Source organism: Mesocricetus auratus, unplaced genomic scaffold (genome assembly GCF_017639785.1).
Source record: "Mesocricetus auratus isolate SY011 unplaced genomic scaffold, BCM_Maur_2.0 Super-Scaffold_100003, whole genome shotgun sequence".
NCBI classification, from domain to species: domain Eukaryota; kingdom Metazoa; phylum Chordata; class Mammalia; order Rodentia; family Cricetidae; genus Mesocricetus; species Mesocricetus auratus.
The window spans coordinates 92001292-92022717 of NW_024429188.1; the positions used below are offsets into that span (position 1 = coordinate 92001292).

General features: G+C 38.1%; 1 protein-coding gene across 7 annotated transcripts in view; it reads left to right on the forward strand.

Moving 5' to 3' along the window:
• Gria3 (glutamate ionotropic receptor AMPA type subunit 3) overlaps positions 1–21426 on the forward strand; it is a 271976-nt gene that overhangs the window by 68252 nt on the left and 182298 nt on the right. For all 7 annotated transcript variants that reach the window (XR_005876856.1, XM_021231035.2, XM_013118241.3 and 4 more), the window contains one exon: positions 8289–8528. Coding sequence is in view for 6 of the 7 variants with exons in the window: in XM_021231035.2 (XP_021086694.1) it covers positions 8289–8528 (240 nt within the window). In the remaining variant the exon portion in view is untranslated. The remainder of the gene's footprint in view (positions 1–8288; positions 8529–21426) is intronic.

Consider the following 21426-nt stretch of genomic DNA (forward strand, 5'->3'; position numbering starts at 1 on the left):
AATTGATTACATCAGGGTCATACAGATAATCCAGGGCAACCTCATTATTTTAGGATCAGATGACTAACAACCTTAATTCTACCTATAGCTTTAATTTCCCTTTACCATTTAACTTCACTTACAGATTTGTGTGATTAAGATATGGACATTTGGAGAGGGCACAACTTTGCCTACTCCATAGGAGATAGAGATATGGTTATGGGTAGAGATATAATCTTCCCTGTGGTATACATTGCCAAAGTTATCAACATCATCTTTTCTGACTCTATGTGCAATGTTAGGAAGCAGAAATAAAAAAGGACATGGAGTATCCATCGCCTACTCATTTTCAGTGTAGGTTCTCCTTCTCAAACACTATGTGAATAATCTGTTATCTGAATCTTTCATGATGTTTCATAGTCTATATAGTGTTATTTTCAAATTATTCATTTTTTAACTGGCAAGTCAAAGTATAGGTATTTTAATTCCTGTTTGCTGGAGGGGCTGCCCTGTGTTGTCAATGGACTACTGAACAAAACCTTTCAAGTGAGTATGTCTGAGTATGTCTCTCCATGTGTAACACACACACACACACACACACACACCACAATCACACACACACACACACACATATTCATTTCACCAGACTATAAATTCACTGTGAATTAATGGAACAGCTTTAGAAATTACTAGTCTATAAGATCTCTTCAAGTCCCTCTGAGTGCTGTGCTTCATTGATCTGCTAGAATTCAATATAGTCTAGTATTATGTAAAGAGGCTTCTCAAGATCCAACCAGATCAGTTCATTCATAGCTCTATTGCTCTGCTTCATGCTTGCTTGAAATGTTAAATCAGAAAGAGACTTCAGTTCCCTTTTTTCTACCTGACTCAAAAGAGTATGAAAAGTGTTCTGTAAACGATCTACAATATTGTTATTTGGATATTTGGAATAATTGAGTTGTTTGACATTTTTAATCATGCTTTTTGGAATATGGATGATGTAATTAGATGCTGTGCTGTACATTAATGGTACCTGCCCCAACATTACAGATTTGGGGGACTATAAATATAAGTATGACAGCTGGGTCCAGCCTTGCTTGTCACTTTCCACTAAAGGGAACACAGCTGGAGCACTACATAACAGTCACTAGGAAAACAGGAGACAGTCACAAATGACATCTCCAATGGGAAACATTTAGTTTCTGTAAGTGGGGAAAAATGGAAACAAGCATTCCTAAGAGAAAGACAGCTAATTGTTTTTTTTTCATATCAAGAAGGTTCAGAAACCACAGGCCAGAATAGTATTGTACTTATACATAGGCATTATATAAGGAGAACAAGAGGCTGAAGACAGACAATAGCAGGTTTTTGAGCCAAATTAGCAGGATTTCTTTTGTAACCCATTATTACCCAGAAACAAGAATGGGAAAGAACAGTGAAGACATGAATCAGACATGCAAAAGAAAAGATAGGCTGTGTTACCTAGGGATGCAGTGTGAGACTGGGGGCCATGGGTGCTGGTGAGTAAAACATGATACAGTTAACAGAGAGCAAAGTGTGCTGAGGTAATAAAAGCTGACTATATGAAATTAACATACTTCATAGTTTATTTATATCATTTGTTGGATTTTCTTGTCAATAATATATAAGATGTATGAGAACAGGGTAGTTTTTCATATTTCTAATTGTGCCCGTCTAGCTCATAGTAGAAACTCAGTTAACATTTTTGAGGAAATTAAGAGCTAGTGTTAACAGAGTTTCTCTATAAGTACAAACTCAATGGCTCTCATCAATTAACTCACTTTTATTTTCACCACAGTGCTAACATAGGCACTATTACTATTTCAATTCTATAAATAAAGAGAAAAGATCATAGTGCCAATCTACACTTCCACTGATAGAGGGTCTGGGAAACAGGAAAGAACCTAAGAGAGATATGCATGGTACCCCAGAGAAGAGGAATGAGGCAAGATCTTCTGAACAGATTGGGAACACGGCGAGGGAGTGGGAGCTGGGAAAAAGAGAGGGGGAGAAGAGGAAGAGAGAGTAGGTCATGGGGGAACAGGAAGGTTGACTGGGGGGTAGAATAAGGGGAAGAGGTAATCATAGGTTAGAAGACAGATCTGGCACCAGTGAGACCTCTAGTGACCTAAAGGGATGGCACCAACTGGCAAGCTAAGCAATAGTGGAGAGACCACCTCAAATGCCCATTCCTGATAATGAACTTGATGCCTATAACCATCTTGGAACCTTCATCCAGTGACTGATGGAAGCAGAGGCAAACACCCACAGTTAAGTACTGAACTGAACCCAAGAAACCCAGTGACAGAGAGAGAGGAGTGATGAGCAAATTGGCAAAGAATGGGCTGGCAAAACCAGCAGAGACAGCTGATCTGAACAAGGGAGAGCTCTTGGACCCCAGACGGACAGCTGGGAGGCCAGCATGGAACTGATCCAGACCCCCTGAGTGTGAGAGTAAGTGAGGAGGTCTGGGCAACCTATGGGGCCCTGGGCAGTGGATCCGTGTTTATCCCTGGCACACAAATGGACTTCGTGTGTCCATAACACAAAGAGGGATGATCTCTCAGCCTGGACTCTTAGGGGAGTGCCTGGACCCTGCCCTGAGTGAAATGGCAGACTCTAGATATCCCCTATGTGGAAGGAAGTGGGGATAGGGTGGGAGGCTGGGGGAGATGGTGGGGGAGTGCGGGAGGAGGGGAGGGAGAGGGAACTGGGATTGACATGTGAAGCAAGCTATTTAAAATTAAAATAATAAAGAAGAGAAAAGATCAGAGGCACAGAAATAAATAGTAACTTACTTAACAAGCAGTCGATACAAGATTTCAACATATAGGCTTATATTAGTTACTTTTCCCATTGCTGTGGGGAACTCTTCTGACAAAACCTATTTATGGAAGGGTTTATTTTGACTCCTAGTTCAAGGGTGAGTGCATCGTGGTATGGAATTCATGGGGGCCAGGATCATCGGGTGGCTGGTTGCCTTTTATCCATAATCAAGAAAGACAGAGAGATGAATACTGGTGCTCTTTTTGCTTTGTCTTTTTTATTCAGTCCAGGAAACAAACCCATGGAATGGTGCCACTCACATTTAGGGTGGCTCTTTTCATATCAATTAAACAACCTAGAAATTCTCTGATATGCATACCACAGGTTTGTCTCCTTGGTGAGTCCAGATCTTATCAAGGTGACAATAAATACTAATCATCACAAGAGTCTAAATTCCAGACCTGCATATGTCACAGTGATCCTACCCAAGACTCACAGATATTAACTAATGTACAGTAAGTCATGCAGCTAATTGGAAACAAGATATGTCTGTCTTAAAAGATGGTGCCCTTATCTCTTTACTTATGCCTTTTAACATTACCAAGGTAAATTTATGTGTCATCTGTTTTTTATGAAGGACAGTCTTCTAAGATGTAAAATAAATGGGTATAATTCACTAAGAATTCAGGAATGGATACAAACATACTGTAAAAATCCACAAGTACCAAAACTGTTATGAACATCACTGGTTCTTGTTGGTTCTGGGGGCTGGTAGAGGATGAATAAGGTAGCTGGGATCCATCTATATCCCTTTGGCTGAGAGTTAAGAATTGAAGGTAAGTTACTTTCATGATAGGCAAATCCTAATCCACACTGCCCTAGATAGCCCTGGAATAGGGATGCTGAGAACATGCTGATAAAGCGTTTCTAAGAGCATGATTCATAATTCATTGTGTGACCTTGTATAAGACACTTTTTTGCTTTTGGTTTTTTTTTTCCAGACAGGGTTTCTCCATATTGTTTTTGAGGCTGTCCTGGAACTCACTCTGTAGACCAAGCAGGCCTCGAACTCTCAGAGATCCGCCTGCCTCTGTCTCCGAAGTGCTGGGATTAAAGGTGTGCGCCACCAATGCCCAGCTCTAAGACACTTTTTAATACCATAGTTTCTTTGTGCTAGGGAGTGTCAGTCCAGTAGAAATCTCTTCAAACACATGAGCTCCATTTTGTCTCTCATATATTTGTCTCTTTATATAGCTATTGGACTTTTGTACATACTTCATTTCAAGCAGGGCTGGTGGCATATGTCTTTAATCCCATCTCTTGGGAGACAGAGGTAGACAGATCTATGGGAGTTTGAGGCTAGCCCATTCTATATAGAAAATCTTAGCACAGTCAGGGATACATAGTGATAGTCTATCTAAAAACTCTATTTCAAAGAAGGTTTCCAACACCAATAACCATGGAATCTAAAAACATGCTTTCTGTTAAATCAGACTCCTGAGAATTTTATACACGTGTATTTGCATCATTTATAACCCCCCTTCCAATTCCTCCAATGCCCCCAACTCCCTTTCAAATTTACGACCGCTTATTTTTAATATCAATGTTATATGTTATATATAAATGAAGTATACCAATATCAATATTGTAGGCATACACATATATTGTGTACATGTGTGTGTGTGTAAAATGGAGATTAATCAAGGGTGATTGGAAGAATGTGCTATGAGAAGCTCTGCCAAGGTCCCCTGTGCTCCAGCTTCTTTCAGAAGCTACTACAAATGTCCTCTTGTGCCTGTTCTCCCCACTGACCTTATGCTCTCTGGCACAAGAGGACATTTGTGCTATCTACTCTTGGTGCAATGAGTGGTTCAAAGGTAACCCTCTACAAGTGTCAGTATTTACTAGGACTTTGCTTCACATGAAGACAGTAGAACATGTACTGAGGTTCTCTTAACACTTGTTGATATCCACTGTCTTTAGAACTTGGCAAGAGTTTGTTAGAACAAGTGAAATAGAAGAGACACATACAGCTAAAAGTTATTAACTATGTTACAGTTCTTGGATTGAGTGATGAGTTTCTGGATGTTTATTATACTCTAAATAAATAAGCAAATTCAATGAAGTATGAAAGCTTCATAAATGACTCCTTAGTGTCAAAATAATAGATATAAGAGGAAAACAACACTTATTTTTCTATTAAACAGAATCTCATCACTATAATTTCTTTTCATTTATTTGCCAAAAACAAACTAGTCAGAATGGGACTCTCCATGAAAAAAAAAGTGTTACATCCCTTCAAAGTCTGTTTTATGTACGGCTCTGGTATCTTCCTTTCATGCTTTCTAGTAGGTATGAAGCTGACAACTATAAGTTATCCTCTGGATCATTTTGTTTGAAGGACCATGATTGCTTGCTTGAGCCTTTTAGTTCCATGACCATTAATAGGTACAACTTCTTTCTTGAATTATAAATAAAATAAGGATGTTCAATTATTTGAATTTGAATTTCAGATAGGTCACAAATAAGCTTTAGTTTATGAATTTGAAACATGCTTATACTAAAATCAATTTATTATGTATACGAAATGCAAATTTAATTGGACATCTATCTTTATTTGCTAAATATGAAAACCCTATATCATACAAGTGAATATTTATTTTATGACACTTTTGGATTTGGGCTGCAAGGACTGTAAGTTTTTTGCTTTTTAAATAATTTTTTAATTTAACTTTTTACAAATGTTACTCTCAGTTCCCTCCCTCCCCTCCTCCCCCAACCCCCCAACTCTCCTAACTCCCACCTCACTCCATCCCCACTCTACTCCCCAGGGAGGGTAAGGGCTTCCATGAGGGATTTTCAGAGTCTGTCATATCATACTGGGCAGGACCTAGGTCCTCCCCCATGTGTCCAGGCTGAGAGAGTATCTCTCCCTGTGAAATGGGCTCCCAAAGTCTATTTGTATGCCAGGAATAGATACTGATCTACTCTCTAAGGTCCCACAGATTGCCGAAGCCTCTTCTCTGACACCCAGGTTTGGGGGGTGTTTGAATCAGTTCCATGCTGGCCTCTCAGGCATCAGTCTGGGGTCCATGCATTCCCTCTTGTTTAGGTCAGCTGCCTCTGTGAGTTTTGCTAGTCTGGTCTTGATTCCTTTGCTCATCACTCTTCTTTGCAACTGGGTTCCAGGAGTTCAGTTCAGTTTTTGCTGTGTGTGTGTGTGTCTGCCTCTGCTTCTGCCACTGAATGAGGGTTCTAGGATGGCATATAAGGTAGTCCTCAATCTCATTATCAGGGGAGGACATGTAAGGTAGCCTTAATGTCATTTGGTGTCATTCTTGTAGATCTGTGAAGATCTCACTATTGCCAGACCTCTCCTCCAACTTATAGTGGCTACCTCTATTATGGTATCTCTCATCCTTCTCTTCTCTCCTCTCTTCCTGCTCTCCTGTGTCCTCCTCTCCCTTCCTCTTCTCCCCCTCTCTATCTCCCATCTCCCTATAGGGAGATAGGACTGTAAGTTTTAGAGAGCTGATTTCTCTACTTATTAACTGAAACATTTTTGGTCTCTAAATTAGCAACAAAATAGTAAAGGTATCAATAGTTCACGAAGAAATTAAATCAGATTATAGTTGTACTACTTAACATAGTGCCTAGATATTATTTATCACTCATTGATTCTTATTATTTTAAACAACAATTTCTATTACTGCTGTGTGTTTCTTATCATTAGTATGGTTGTTAACATTAATATTGGACAGTACTTGACCTGATAGCATAAGCCCTCCATACACATAAATAAACTTAGAATGAAATTTTCATTAGTATTTCCCTTCATGATAGCCAAAGATCATTTTGTTTCTAAGTACTCCCTGTGGCTCTGTGGCTCTTATTGTGAAGTATCCCAGATTCATTCACTAGCTGCCATTGTTTTGAGGCCATTTAGAACTCCTCAAATCAAAGGTGGTGGTCTACTATGCTAGAAATGATGGAGTAAATGATAATCTTTGAAATGCCTTCCTCAACCTAATGACTAATTAGTTTACTTAGTCAGTGACCCTACTTTGCATATATTTAAGTAGTATGTGTAGAAAGCTAGATATCACAGATATTAAGAACTCAATTTCCCATAATGTGGTGAAGAAATGATTTAGATTGATCTCTACTACCTACCTCCTACATTCAATGTATTCTTTCCTCATGTTGTTTACTGTCTTTACTATTTCTCCTCTCAGGAAAAACCCCCCAGCCCTGTAATTCTCTTCTCTAACCCACGCATTCCCATCATCACTTCTCCTTTTGCTTTTCCACGCATTCTCAATAACTAATTGGACGTATTAATTTGTTTCACCATGATAATGATTTTAAAGATTCTACTTAATCCCTCTCCCAAGCCACAGAATTCTCTAACACCATAAAATGAAAGAAATGAGCCTAACACTGGAATCTATGGTTTCATAGCAGACAAGGGAGACCAGGCAGGACCTCTTAAATCACATTGCATTATGCTTGTTATGTCTGCTTCGCATGAATGGAAGGAAGCAGTGGCGCAGATAATCTAAAGATCATTTCCACTTGGTTTGGGAATGCACCACATGGTGTTGTTGTAGCTGTTTTGCTTTGCTAATTATGTTCTACTGAAGCTAATATTGAAATTGGTTCACATTTTTTAAGCTCCTCTGGGCCAGAAGAGAGAAGAGGCAGTGGAATGGCCCATTTTGAAATGAAGGAGAACTGACAACAATGGGGGGGCATGAAATTTTTCTATGTAGGCTAATGAGTCCACCAGAAAAATGGAATAGGATCAAAGTAGAACTTGCCAATTATACCTGGGCAGAATAAGCAGCTAACTGCCTCCTGTGGCTCAATGGCCACTGAAAGGTCAGTCATTCCCACAGCCTGTCCACAATTTGAAATTCTCTAAATTAACACTCTAAATGAATGGTCTTTATCATAATAGAACTGTGGTTATAGGTTATAACACTATATAACAGCAAGAATAACACATTTCCAGGCAGACATATTTGCATCTAGTCTGGCTCAACCTTCATCTACTAGGAATAAAAATCTGAAGGGGTAAAAAGACAAGTGTGCCTTGATAGTGGCATAACCACATTAAGGGGTCATTGGGCAACCCCTGAGGGAAGATAAGAGCCTAAAGTGTCTTGGAAATGAGCAGGAGACTTGTAAGAAATAAGATAACTGTTCCCTCTTTCATTTCTGAGTTTCTTAGCCACTGTAGACATAGATAATATGTAACTATAGCCAATAAATTTTTCTCTTTCTTAATTATTTTCCTGTAAGACACCTGGACTGTCAGAGGAATCTATAGATTTCCTTAGAGTCTTGGCTTCTTACTTTTGGTTTGTTGTTTGTTTGTTTGTTTGCTTGCTTGCTTGCTGGTTTGCTTGCTTTTTGACACCGTAATTTAGAGATTAATTGTGATTTGGCTTTCTAACCTTAAAAGCTACCCCAGGGGACATCTGACCTATTGAAATGTGTTCCTCTCTTTCTCATTGCAGTCTGCTCGCAGTTCTCCAGAGGGGTGTATGCTATCTTTGGATTCTATGACCAGATGTCAATGAACACCCTGACCTCCTTCTGTGGGGCTCTGCACACATCCTTTGTCACACCTAGCTTTCCCACTGATGCAGATGTGCAGTTTGTCATCCAGATGCGCCCAGCCCTGAAGGGGGCCATTCTGAGTCTTCTGGGTTACTACAAGTGGGAGAAATTTGTATATCTCTATGACACAGAACGAGGTAAGAAGATACATCTACTTTACTCTGTGAATATTCATTTGATAGTGATTTTAAAACTTCATCACACATGTACCCCTTTCTTCCAGTGCATAAAGTTTAATTCTCCTTTAAATTTGTTTTTAGCACTCAAAATAAATCAAACATGAAAAATTAAATCAATGGAAATTTTAGAACCAAATTTTTTAAGTCATATTCATACATCCTCACTAAGAAGTGACTTGGGATATACCCATGGATTTCTTTTGTAAAAAACTCATACAGAAAATCTTTATTTGATATAAAATAAACAAAGCAGAGAATATCATCAAATAAAGCTTTTGATCTAAAAAATAAAAAATTTCATGTACATGTATGATCTACTATGCCACATAGCATATGGAAGCCCAATCTTGAAGGTTTCAGAAAATGAAACTTGTAAGACTATGATGATTGCCCATTCAAGATATACTAATTAGTACGTTGAAACACACATGCCATAATACAACTAAATGTATCCTCCAAATCCAGATATTTTTTGGTGTTTTCCTCAGTGAAACTGGGAGCCCTTATTAATATGACATACCATCAATGTTCTTATGTCAGTCATTTGTCTGTAGACTAAACATGGATGGTTCTCTCTGACTTCACACTTTCAGATTCAGAGAAGGAAGAAACAAATGAAAGGCATGTCTTCCTGGTCCTTAGGATAGCAATAGAAAAGCTCTTTCTGATCAACATAATTTGAGAGGCTAATTTGCTCCTGAGGAGCAAGAGTATTGTTCATGTTCCTCTCACTTAGTTGCAGCATCAGAGCATATCACAAAACATACAAACCTGTGTTTGCCAGCAAAGTGGGCTTGAAATTCACCAATCTGAACTGGGATCTGCGAGTTCCAACCCAAGATTTGATACTAGCTAGCTTTCTCATCTTGATCAAGTTTCTGATTCTCTCTTGACCTTGGTCTCCTCACCTAAGGCATGTCCCTTTTTTCTATAAAATTCTATGACTCTGTGATTTTTTACAGTATACCACACACAAGAAACTTTGTATTTTGGAACTAATTGTAACTTACATATAACCAGTGGGTTAATCTAATAATTTTGCAAGCAACTATCTACCCTTAGTGGTATATTCTACCTCTAAAACAGATTCATATATCCCAAAAGGTGTGAGCAAAAATCAGAAAAGATCAATCATTCTATACTAAATTCTGTTTGCTTTAAAGATTGTTAAAAGGTAGAATTCCAGAAAAGCAAAGTTTTAAGAGACAAGTCCTTAGAATGAATATGCCTCCACAGTAGGATTTCTTGAGGAAGGGAAAACGGAAGCATCATGAGGACTCAACTCTAAACAAAGAACTATCAAGTAGTCGGCCCTAAGATCATATACATACAAATAAAATTATATGAACTGAGCAGTTTGTATTTATGTATTTTGGAATTTTTTATATGTAACAAACAAAGAGGAAGAGATCATTAATTTTAGAGACCACAATGGGTAAAGTTGCATGAGGAGCTAGAGGGAAATAATGTAAATATATTATAGATTCAATACTAAAAATTATTTTTTAAAGAATAGGGCAAAGGACAAAGTAAGGAGCTCTGCGTGTTCAAGAAGAGCCTTGATACACTAGGGTAACAACATTGTTTAATGTTTAAAATTTCTAATTCACAATGTACTTTATTTTAATGTATTTCCTTCAGTTTGAAATGCTAAGAATGAATTAATTTCTATATATTGCATATAATACAATATGGATCATTGTAGGTTTTAGAACTTAAGGCTGAAAACCAGCAGCTTCTATCCTGAAACACTTTTTAAAATTAAAGATAATTTCTGTTAATGTTATAACTGCATTCATTCCAAAGAAGACTGAATGCATTCATTCTCTCATCATCACCTGTAAACAATCTCTGCTCATTTGATCTCTACTGTGAAAAAGAAAGCTGATACCATCTAAGTCTGATTCTTATGCCTCCTTTAATCCTTAAACCATCTCATTAAATAGATTGAGCAATTCTATGGTCTGACAGCAAAAAATCCTTTCTGATTCATGTAAATTCATGTTTATTTCCTCTTGAGCTATTTACCAGGTGGGACTAATCTGTTTTGTTTTTAAGAAATACAATACGTAAAGTTTAACATTAACGCTCATTTTTGGAAAGTCTTCTCAAAACATTGTAACAAAACCTATCCCAATGACCCACATGGGAAAATATACAGTCTATTCTTCAAGATTCAGTATGCTTATCTCTCAGCCAACTAAGTGTTCTGTTCTCTACCTGCAACCTTACAAGATCTATTTCCCGTAGGTAGTTCCTATTTGTCACTATTGTCAAAATGTGGCAGTTCCGTGTCCTTGAGTTATCAACTTCACTTACTCTACTACTGCCTGAAATATTCTCCTTTGTCTTGATTATGAAAATTGTATCAAGGTTTCTAACTTCACAAAAAACTTTACCTCCCTCCTTATTCACTTAGTACTTGTTATGTTTATAATGGTAAACAAGACACACATGGTTCCTACGTTCATAAAACTCACCTTCTAAGAGAGACAGAAAAATAAAGTAAATAAGAACTTATTATTGTACATTAGATAGTGCTCTATGAAAGAAAAAAAGATTACAATGCTTGAACCAAATTTGTAAAAGGTGTTCCCATGATAGAAGTATTGAAGATGGGCATTATAATCTGGCCACTAAAAAATTGTAGGACACAGCCTAATGTGAAAACAGTCAGTGCAAACAACCTGTAGAAATTAATGAAATACCAGTGTAGGTAAAAATTAGAAGAAAGGAGGATGGTTGTAAAGAAGACTACAGAGATAGAGGAGAGGCATGTTTTTGTCATGGAATATGACTAGGAACCTTGGAAAGGAGAGTGGATTCTACAGGTGGGAGGTGCTGTAAGATTCTAAGCAGAGAGGTCAAATGACTTAATTTCAGTTTCTGTGGTTAATAGAGTAATAAGGAAAATCAATGGGAACAAAGCCATTGTAGTCATGCAAGTCAGAATGATAACTTGAACAAGGCTGATGTAAAGAAAAGTATAAGGAATAAAACTGATAATGCTCTTTAATGAACAAATTTTGAGGAGCAGAAACCATGCCTACCTCTAAACACCCAGAGAACCCTTTTGTCCACACCATTCACTTAGCACTTAACATGATGGCCTCTACATTGTTACTTCACTTGGTCTGATATAAACTCCCCAGCCCCCTAACTCCAATGTGATTATAAACAGTTCTTTAAACAACTCAGTAACATATGTGTTCTGTGTTTGTTTCTTCTTCAATGATCATCTGTTGCTTCAGTAATCAAATGATGGGGAAATATTATAGCATCAAATACAATTTTATAATGTTTTAAATTACACTAATGTGGAAGACTGAGAGAGCACTGATAATTACTTCCAAATAACCTAAATATACAGTGTTGTAACTGTTATGGTTAGATTCAGGGATGAATAAGAAGCCAAAGAATGGGTTAAACCTTGGAGGTCATTTAAAAGATATGTCGAACAAACATGGTTATTTTTCTCTTGTGTTATCAAACACTGAATGCATCTGAGGTGTATACTGGCTCTGCTCTGATTTCTGTCTACAGAAGAAGGTCTTATCCAGGATTTACAAGTCACTGCTTCACTTAGTTAATAAAATGTCACCTTGCTTCATTAACACCAAGTTAGAAAATATGCATTTGGTTCTATATACATAAAAGGTCAGTTCTTAAGAAAATTATGAGGTTGCCTAAGTATGTCATCTACCCTCTCTATAACCTTTCCTTTTATTGAATTCCTTGTTCCTTGTTTGCCTAGTGCTCCTCACTGTACAATATCTCAGTGCCTGCCCTCCCTGCTAGGAGCAAAACTACGTCTCTGCTTCATAAATCTTCGTGTCCTGCATTTTGTTCCCCTTGATTAATAGTTTTTCTCTGCTAATGACAACACCTCAGCTCACCAATTTATTCATGCCAATTTATATGGTTACTAATGACTTGGTGTATTCAGGAGAAAAGAAATTTCTATTCAGGCAAGGAACTCGTGTAGAAATAGAACCTTAATCCAAAAATGGTTCTTTTTATTATTATCACTTTTAATTGGCACACACTAGTTATGCATATTTATGAGAGACAATGTGATATTTTGATACATGTATACATTGAGCAGTGATCAAAATTGGGGTAATTAGCATATGGGTCACCTCATCTATTTATCATTTCTTTATAGCAAACATACTCACAAAACTCCCTTGTGGTTATTTTTGAAACATACAGAATGCTGTTAACTGTACTTAAGTTTCTGGGCAACAGAACACCAAAACCCATTCCTTCTTTCTAATTGTAACTGTATACCCAGTAACCAACCTCTATCCAACTTTTCTGCCTCTGTCTCTGGTAACCACTATTCTATTCTCTACTTCTACAAGTCAACTTTAATCCTGAGCTCTCAGGTACCAGGAATCCAATTGGGGAGGTTGCTTACATATACACATTCCTATACAGAAGATTCTAAAACCATCCCAAGAAAATGACCACTTCTTACAGCTATTATACATATTTTTGGGCTGTAAGTGTTCTAATACTATCTCCTCCAAAATAGAGACACACCTGAGAACTGAAGACACAGAATACCCGATGCTTCTTCTTAGCTTCAATGGGCAGAACCCACAGAGATGAAAGAATCCAGCCAAGCTGCGACTGTGGGTTTAGATAGTGAGATAATAATCTAGCTGCCCTTTGAGACAACTAGTTCCAACCCTCTCCCCAGCATTCAATAAACTCCTCCTGTCTCCCATTCTGAGTCTAAAACTTTCTACTCAGTTCCCAAGTAACTCTCTGAAAATAAACAACCCTTTAGGAGACATGGATATCTTATTTTAAAGGTTGTGGCAGAAAGTGGGAAACTCTAACAATTATTCCGTTGGTCAACATTCAGTTATTGAGCTTTCTGTAGCATTAGGATGCTCTAGCTCACTCACAGGATGTCAAAGAAGCTGTGTTCATCTCTGCCTCTGAGGAATTGACAACCCTACTGTGGAAACTGATTTGTTTCATGGCTCCAGGAAAAAAAATTAAAACCAACTCTTGCCATCCCTGCCAGTGACATTTGCATTCATTACACCATGGGCCTTCAAAAATAATAAAGATTTTCAGACAGCTAAGATGCTGGGAAGGTTTTAGAAGGTCCTTGAGGCCTTAAGTAGTAAAGAGATTCCCTAAGACAATGAGAAAGAGGCCTTTCCTTTGACAACCATGGATGTTTTCAGACTGTGGAATTAGAATTCCCCTGAGATGAGCAGAGCTCCCTTTTCTCACACCTTTCTGCATGCTGTCATCCACACTATTTATGTGGCTTAACTTCATAATAATATACTGCTAACTAAGGCACAAAATCCTCCCTTTCACTCTGTCTTCTATTCTTGCTCTTAACATCCCTCTGTTACATTTCTTTTCTTCTTCAAACACACACACACACATATGCACGCATGCACTCACATGCACACACATACATACGCAGAGAACATGTCAATAATTCTCATATGTTATTGTCTATATGCACATTCTCTCACACTGCAAGTATATGTGAAAGAATATATTCTAGGCAGGCTTCTACCACTAAAGTCAATGCCCAGATGTCAAAAACTTTTTGTTTAGAAAGTGTCACATTAAGTTGCACAGGCTGGCTTTGAATTCGCTTTGTAGCTCACGTGGACTTGTACTCATGCTGGGGTATATCTTAAGTATTCAATATTTACTAGGACTTGGTTTTATAGATTATCACATTTTATCACAGTAACATCTAGACATGTCTATGACTGAGGAAAACAAGGCAAAAAATTCAAATAATGGTTCTTAGAGTTATACAGCACCAAAGTAATAAACCACATATCTGCCACAATCCACAGACTACATGCTTTTCTCTGATTGGCATACTGTTTCCCACTGTCTTAACATTTGAAAACCCAAGTTGCCTTTTCCTTCATTGTTTCTATAGCAGTTCTTCAAAGGACATAATACTTGGGTCTTCTCTACTTCAGTTGCGTCTATGTAGATGCAGTTCAGTTCTTAATTTACTTCTCATAGTGTGGTGTTCACAAATAAATACACTATCTTTTGTTGCTGTTGTTATTTTTGTTGTTGTTGTTGTTGAGACAGGGTTTCTCTGTGTAGCCGGGGCTATCCTGCAACTCACTCAGTAGACCAGGCTGTCCTGGAACTCACCTGTTTCTGCCTCCTGGCTGCTGGGATTAAAGGCATGCACCCACCACCAGTTGGCTTAAATACTTTATCTTATGACACCAGAATATCAGGGATGGAGGTAGACAGGAAGCAAAAGTCCCACATTAAAGGACATATAAATCCAAAGGTGGAAGCAGAGAAAGAACAAAAGTTCTGGATGCAGGCAAGATGAAAGTTGGAAATGGACAACTGTGATGAGGCCTAGATCTAAAGCAAAGAGAATTCATACACTCATCTCTGTTTCTAGACCTCAGAAAGACATGAACATGAAAGTTCATACTGTTAAGGAGCTATGTCTAACTGTGGCCAAAACCAAGTAATGACCAATGGTTGGGTAACTATCAAAGATTGCCTCAAATTTCCAGCCGAGTACTGCAAGTAGCAGGTGTCTCCATCAAAACAAATCTTGTTTATATTTTGTTTTGTCTTGTCTTTTTCTCATCCACTCCAAGATCTAGTGAAAGGATGAATAAAGGTAATATATGGCTCCAATTCTAGTCATGTCCATTTGTCTTCTGGGAAAAGTAAAGTCAAGGGAGTTTTATTGAAATTCAAGTTCCTTTTTTTATATCTGAATAAATTAGGAAGGCCCAGAGACTACATAATCCTGTGAGAGACGGATACTAAATTCCCCTGTTTGAGTAGCAGTAATTGGGGTTGACAGGACCTCAGACAGTTGGTAGTTTCTACAGGCTGCTTAATATATTGTGATGAGTCTTCAACTATGAGAGCAACTTGAGAGCTTTACAATAATACTAGTGAATGAATATTTGGACTGGATTGTGAATAAAAGACTGTACATATGTCTATAATGAGGGTTTCATTGAAAATGAAAATACTGAAGCTGTCATATTTTTAATACTTCGATTTGCACATCCTTGACTGCTTTGGGGCATAAAAAGAGAAAGTGCTGAGCAATTTGTTGTCAGCTCTTGAAATAAATTATCATTTAAACACTTCCTCTCCACAAAGGTTATTAACTTAGTAACTCCTTCATTCCTGGGGTTGGACTATCTGTAAGGGAAAAAAATCTCAAGACATTAAAAGTATCCTTTCAAAAGCTGAATATTAGTTACTGTGGAAATTGTTCTCTTAGTAGCTTAACATATTTTTGCTGTAGCTCTCCAATGCTGCAGATTAGACTGCAGCAACTATTAATAAATGCTGTCATATTTTACAGCTGTCATGCAAAGCTGAAAAAGGCTTCGCTGTGATTAGATCCTGTTTACTGTAATATTTCCAGCTCAGACTCAGAAAGGCAGTTTTCCTATAAAGGTATTTCCATAAGCAGAATATTTTTCCATCAAATGACATGAATAATTTTAATGTATCATTAACTCCTTGGTGGCAGTGAATTTGAGGTTGAATTGATTTCACAACCAGAGGTACATTTGTTTCCAAAGACACATTATACCAAAATGTCAAATTTTCTCTCTTGGGTTGTCCTTCAAATGCAGAGAGATGGTACTCCTGTCACAAGCTGTGCATAGAGAATCCCCATCCCTCTTTGAAGGAGAACTATACAGTGTACTAGTCACCTTATTTTGCTCTACCTTTCCTGTGACCAACTGCATTGTTTGCAAAATAGCTAGTCAGGATTTAGGGTAGGAGTTCCTTCAATAGACTAGCTAGAAATTGAGCTTCCTGTCCCAGAATGTCATCATTGGAGCAAAAGAAATAAATCTTTCGTTCCACCACTACCACCATGAGCTTTAACTGTTTGGAACTGTATTCACGTCTTTGGAAAAAGAAGGTGACAGCTGGCAGAGTTGGGTTTTTTTCCCTCTGACCTTCCATTGCTTACATCAGGTTCTTTGAGGAATTAACCTTCCATAAGCTGAATATCTAGTTCTTAATGAATGAATGTTATTTAGACCATTAGGGTCTAGCTGCAATTTGCTACAATTGCTGGGTTTGATCCTGAGAGACCCTTGAAAATGAGATAGATGGTGTAGTAATCCTGCAACTGTGACTTTGAGGTTTGTCTCGTGGAACCCAGTAGACATCAGTTCAAATGAGGGCACAATATGGGAATTACAGAAGACAATGTATATGAAGTATTTAGTGCCTAGCCAAACAGAATAACATGTTCAATGAATTTTAGCTCTAGTGATTTTATTATAGTGTCTAAACTTTCCCTCATTGGAGAAATAAAGTTTGGCCCCTCAGGAGACATATGGCAGTACATAGACATATTTTAGTAGTGGAGGGAAGCCAAGAATACTGTTACACATTCTGTAATGTCCAAGACATCATCCCCTCTCCCAGCATGGAATTACCTGTTGCAAAATATTTTTTGTGGGAAGGCAGTGATTCAAAGGACTGGTTGGAGGAACTCTCCAAGAGACTGACTGCGAACCAACATAACATTAATTGAGAGTTTCACTGTAGCTACATTGTCATTAGCAACAATTTTTAAAATGGGGTAATCTTTGAGTTTGAATAGTTTACATCATGATAAGAGAGGTGGGTTAAAAATAAGGCACATGACATGACAATGATTATGAAATAGCATAAAGCAACAGCTATAGTGTGTGGTATGGATTTCCAGTCACAAGGGAAACCAAAGAAGATAGAGTTCCTGATGTGCAGGCTAGAGTTATCAGGGAAGATATCATGGAAGAAGGTATGTTTCTGAGCCCACAATGGAACTGCTTCATGTAGCAAATGCACACCTTCAATGTTAATGCCAAGCTGGCCTCTAGAACCAAAACAACATGGCATTCCTATCATTGCTCTCCAACATAAGAGATGAAGACAAGACACACAATTAAAAAAAATAAAAAGGGAGCACTGTTCCTTTTACAAAATGGAAAGCAATTACAGGACTGTGGAAAATAGGCGGTAAACAAAGGGGGGGCAATACTGGCAAAATTCCATTTTCTCAACTAATGCTCCAGCAAAAGTGCAATTTGCAGCAAAATCAACAGAGCTCTCTCCCCTTATCTCGCAGTCAAACACATTGTTTGGTATCAGCATGGTTACACAGGATGCCTCAACTAAAAAAAAAATGACAAAAGCAAGAGACGCAGAATATAAACTGCCAAGGAGGTTGTGGAGGGGGCAGTAGAGGGGATGTATATGAGCTGCCAATTATAGTTGGGGGTGAGGGGGCATTTAGATGGATCACAGCTTGTCCACTCTGCAAATTCTCTGTGGAGCACCTTAGTTCATGGAAGAAGAGGGACTCACATAAAGACTACTTCACTTCCACATTTTCTTGGATTCTCTTCAATCAATAAGTTGCCAGTGTCGGCTCCTATCCTGCTTTGTCGACTCCGCAAATGATCTGATGCATTCTCTGGTGCTAACTGCCTCAGCGGGCTTTCTCAGCAGTAGAAGAGAGGCTAATTAAGATCATGTCAGGCAAATAGGGTGACAGGCTATGTTCATGGGCCACACTGAGCTTTTGGAAGGTGTTTCAACTTCACTGCAGGCAGGCAGCACTTGGCTAGGCACTGATTTCATAGTAGGCCTCCGGTTATTTATTCCCACATGTTCTTGTGTTAACAGGCTTCCGTGTTAAGGATTTACATTCTTCTCCTTGGGGTAATTAGATGCCAGTGTGTTTGCTTTCAATTGCATTACTCTGGATCTCTTTAATTTGAATTTTTAATATGCTGTAAACAAAGACAACAATTAATAGTCAGGTCATTTCCCCTACTAAATCATGGGTTTGTGTGCTGTGTGTCTTATAGCCATACAGCATATAGAGGTGAGCTTAGGACAAAAAAAGGAAACTCTACTTCTCACAGAAGGTAGAAAATGGGAGAAGCATATGGAACTCATTATACCAAATGGTAGATTAGACTGGAAATATAAATAGCTTCCCCTCCCCCAAATAAAGGTTTAGAAAATTTTGTGGATAGTAGACCTACAGTGAGCTATTAAAAGCAGGAGAGATGTTTGGAGGCTTCTTTGAACTGAGGATGTCATAAATAACATAGCAATTTTTTGTGGCCATATTTACCTTCTCATAGGCATACAGTAACATGGAATACTAGCATTCTATCCCCTAAGATTTAACGATTTGAAACATCTAAGAGGTATGAAGGAAAGCACAGAAATAGATGCAAGTTATCCAGGAGCAGTCTGTTTCCTCTCATATAATCAGACTCTAACCACTGTCAAAGGTAAACACAGCTGGACACCCAACAGTTCAGAACAGATTTTAGTCAGTAACACACTATTGCAGTAAGGAAAAAGTTCAGCACAAACTGGACTTATCTTCAACTTGTACAAAAGTTCCTGGATATTTTAGAGGAAAAGAGAGTAAGTAGGAGCAGCTGAATAGGGTTCTCAATCATGTAAGTGAAAGATTACAAATAACCAGGAAGCTTGGTCCACAGGAAACTCATGCGGTTTTGATAAGCAATACTTACTGAGCTCAGGCTCCCAACCATCCATTAGCTGCTGGGGTACATAGGCATTATATTTAGGAATTAACTAGAACAAACAATAAATTCATTTTTCACACTTGAGTTCCTTAGACAGGCGTTTTAAAATGGGCTATGATAAACGTAGGAATGGGGTTTTGAGTTTCTAGAGATCATGTCAGATTGTTGTTCAAGTTCTGATAGGCCAAGCTTGAAATTCCCTCAAGCAGAAGGCTTCAAGCAGTCTGTCAAGAGTTTAGTAAGGACAGAATCTTTGTCACCATACACCAAGAACACCTTTTTATAAGAAGTGAGTGGTCTAGTTAAATGGCATTGAAAAAATGGATCATCAAGCCAGAACTTTGGTTCTAAGCCCATCTCTGTCATCAAATAGCTGTGAACAAACACAAGTTACGTGGCCGTTTTAGCCTCCAGTTTCCACATCTAGAAAATGAGGAATGCAGTCTGTCATACTGTAATTAAAATTGTCCATCAGTGCATGACTAGGGTTGTATAAGTGAATGAAACAGAATGCCTCTTTATAATAAGCTCACAGTTTAGAAAGATATCCTAGATATGCAAACAAATAGAATCTAGCATGAATGTTAAGTGTTGTAAAATGCTGGGAGCTACTATTGCACCTCCATTTATAATGCAACTAGAACTGCCTTATTACTCTTACTAGGAGTTGAAGATGCAAATAACTATCTACATTGACTTTTTTTAACTGACCAGACATTATCAGAGCATCTACATGCCTACTTTTTGGTAATCTCTCCCTCTCTCTCTCTCTCTCTCTCTCTCTCTCTCTCTCTCTCTCTCTCTCTCTCTCTCTCTCTCTCGGATTTTCGAGACAGAGTTTCTCTGTGTAGCTTTAGAGCCTGTCCTGGCACTCACTCTGTAGAACAGGCTGGCCTGTAACTCGCATAGATATGCCTGTTCTGCCTCCCGAGGGCTGGGATTACAGTTGTGTGCCACCACACAAAGCACTACTTCCCTAGCTCAACGAACTGAGAAGCTTCTGGTAATGGGCAAATTTTCAAGACTCTGAATGGTCTCTGAACCTCAGCCAATACAAAGCCATTAATTGTTAAAGACTCTCAAGGGCTGGGATGCAGCTTTTCCACTACTTCATGCAAACCACATGAATTCTCTGAAGATGAGAGTAAAGTGACATCAATCTCTACATATCCAACTATAAAACTATAGAAAGAAAATTTCTTCAAGATCTCTGTGTAGGTAATTCTAAAAACACAAAAAGTGATGGGAGAACTAATATAGTCAGTTTTTGGTTGTCTACACAAGAGGCAAGATAGGCCTTGATAATCTGAAGGGCATTTATGTCAGAATAAAAGAGTGTTTTCTGAAAACTGATCTCCCTTTTTTATTCTGACCTAGTTAGGCTTGCCCAAGTATGGAAAATAAGGAAGATATTCCAGGGAAAGGGATTTTTAGGATGTGACTTTTGGGAATTAACAGGACTCTATAGGAAACAAAATCATGGTCTATGAAACCAGAATTAGTTAGGAGAGGTGGAGACAAAAATGAGGTAGTATCAAAACCATCAAAACAAACAAATGCTGGTCAGTACTACACCTGAAATCATGACTAAGAGATAGACATGAGGCACAAACAGAATGAACAGCAAGCACTTGAAACTCTGATATGTTTTGCTAAGGAGATTTGATATAAGATGTTTTATTCCTTAAGAAACCCAAATTACATCAGATATGAAGTTTCCAGGTTTCCACAAGCAAAGTATAGACTTATTCCAGAGATACATTTTATGCCACCAAAATGCTGAGTTGAGGCTCCCAAAGCTCAGTTGGTTTCCCTTCTCTCTTCAGAAGGATTTTCCTGCTAAAAATCCAAAAGAAGACTTACTGGTTTCCACTGGGCACAGAACATGGAAGGGACCAGGCCAGTGCTATTTACTAAAGCTATCTAGTCTTTCATGTTTGGCTCCTCTCAATAACACAGTGGTGCCACAATTCATCAGCAAACTAGAACTTTTCAAAAGAAAGAACTACAGCTTTATTAAGTGCCTTTTTATCCACCTAGCACAGTACTAAACAATAACATTAAAATTTTTATTAGACATGTCAAGCTGGAAAGGCTTGGGAAGTCAAGTTTGAGGACTGGGATTCTAAAAAATGAATCAGCCCCATATTTTGTCATGTCCATGACTCTTCTAATCTGTAATTCTACTTTAAAAAGTGGTATTCTAAAAATATCTAAAGGCTAGCCCATGTTAGTTTTTTCTAACATGTTTCAGTTATTTCATCTGCATAACGATGGCATAT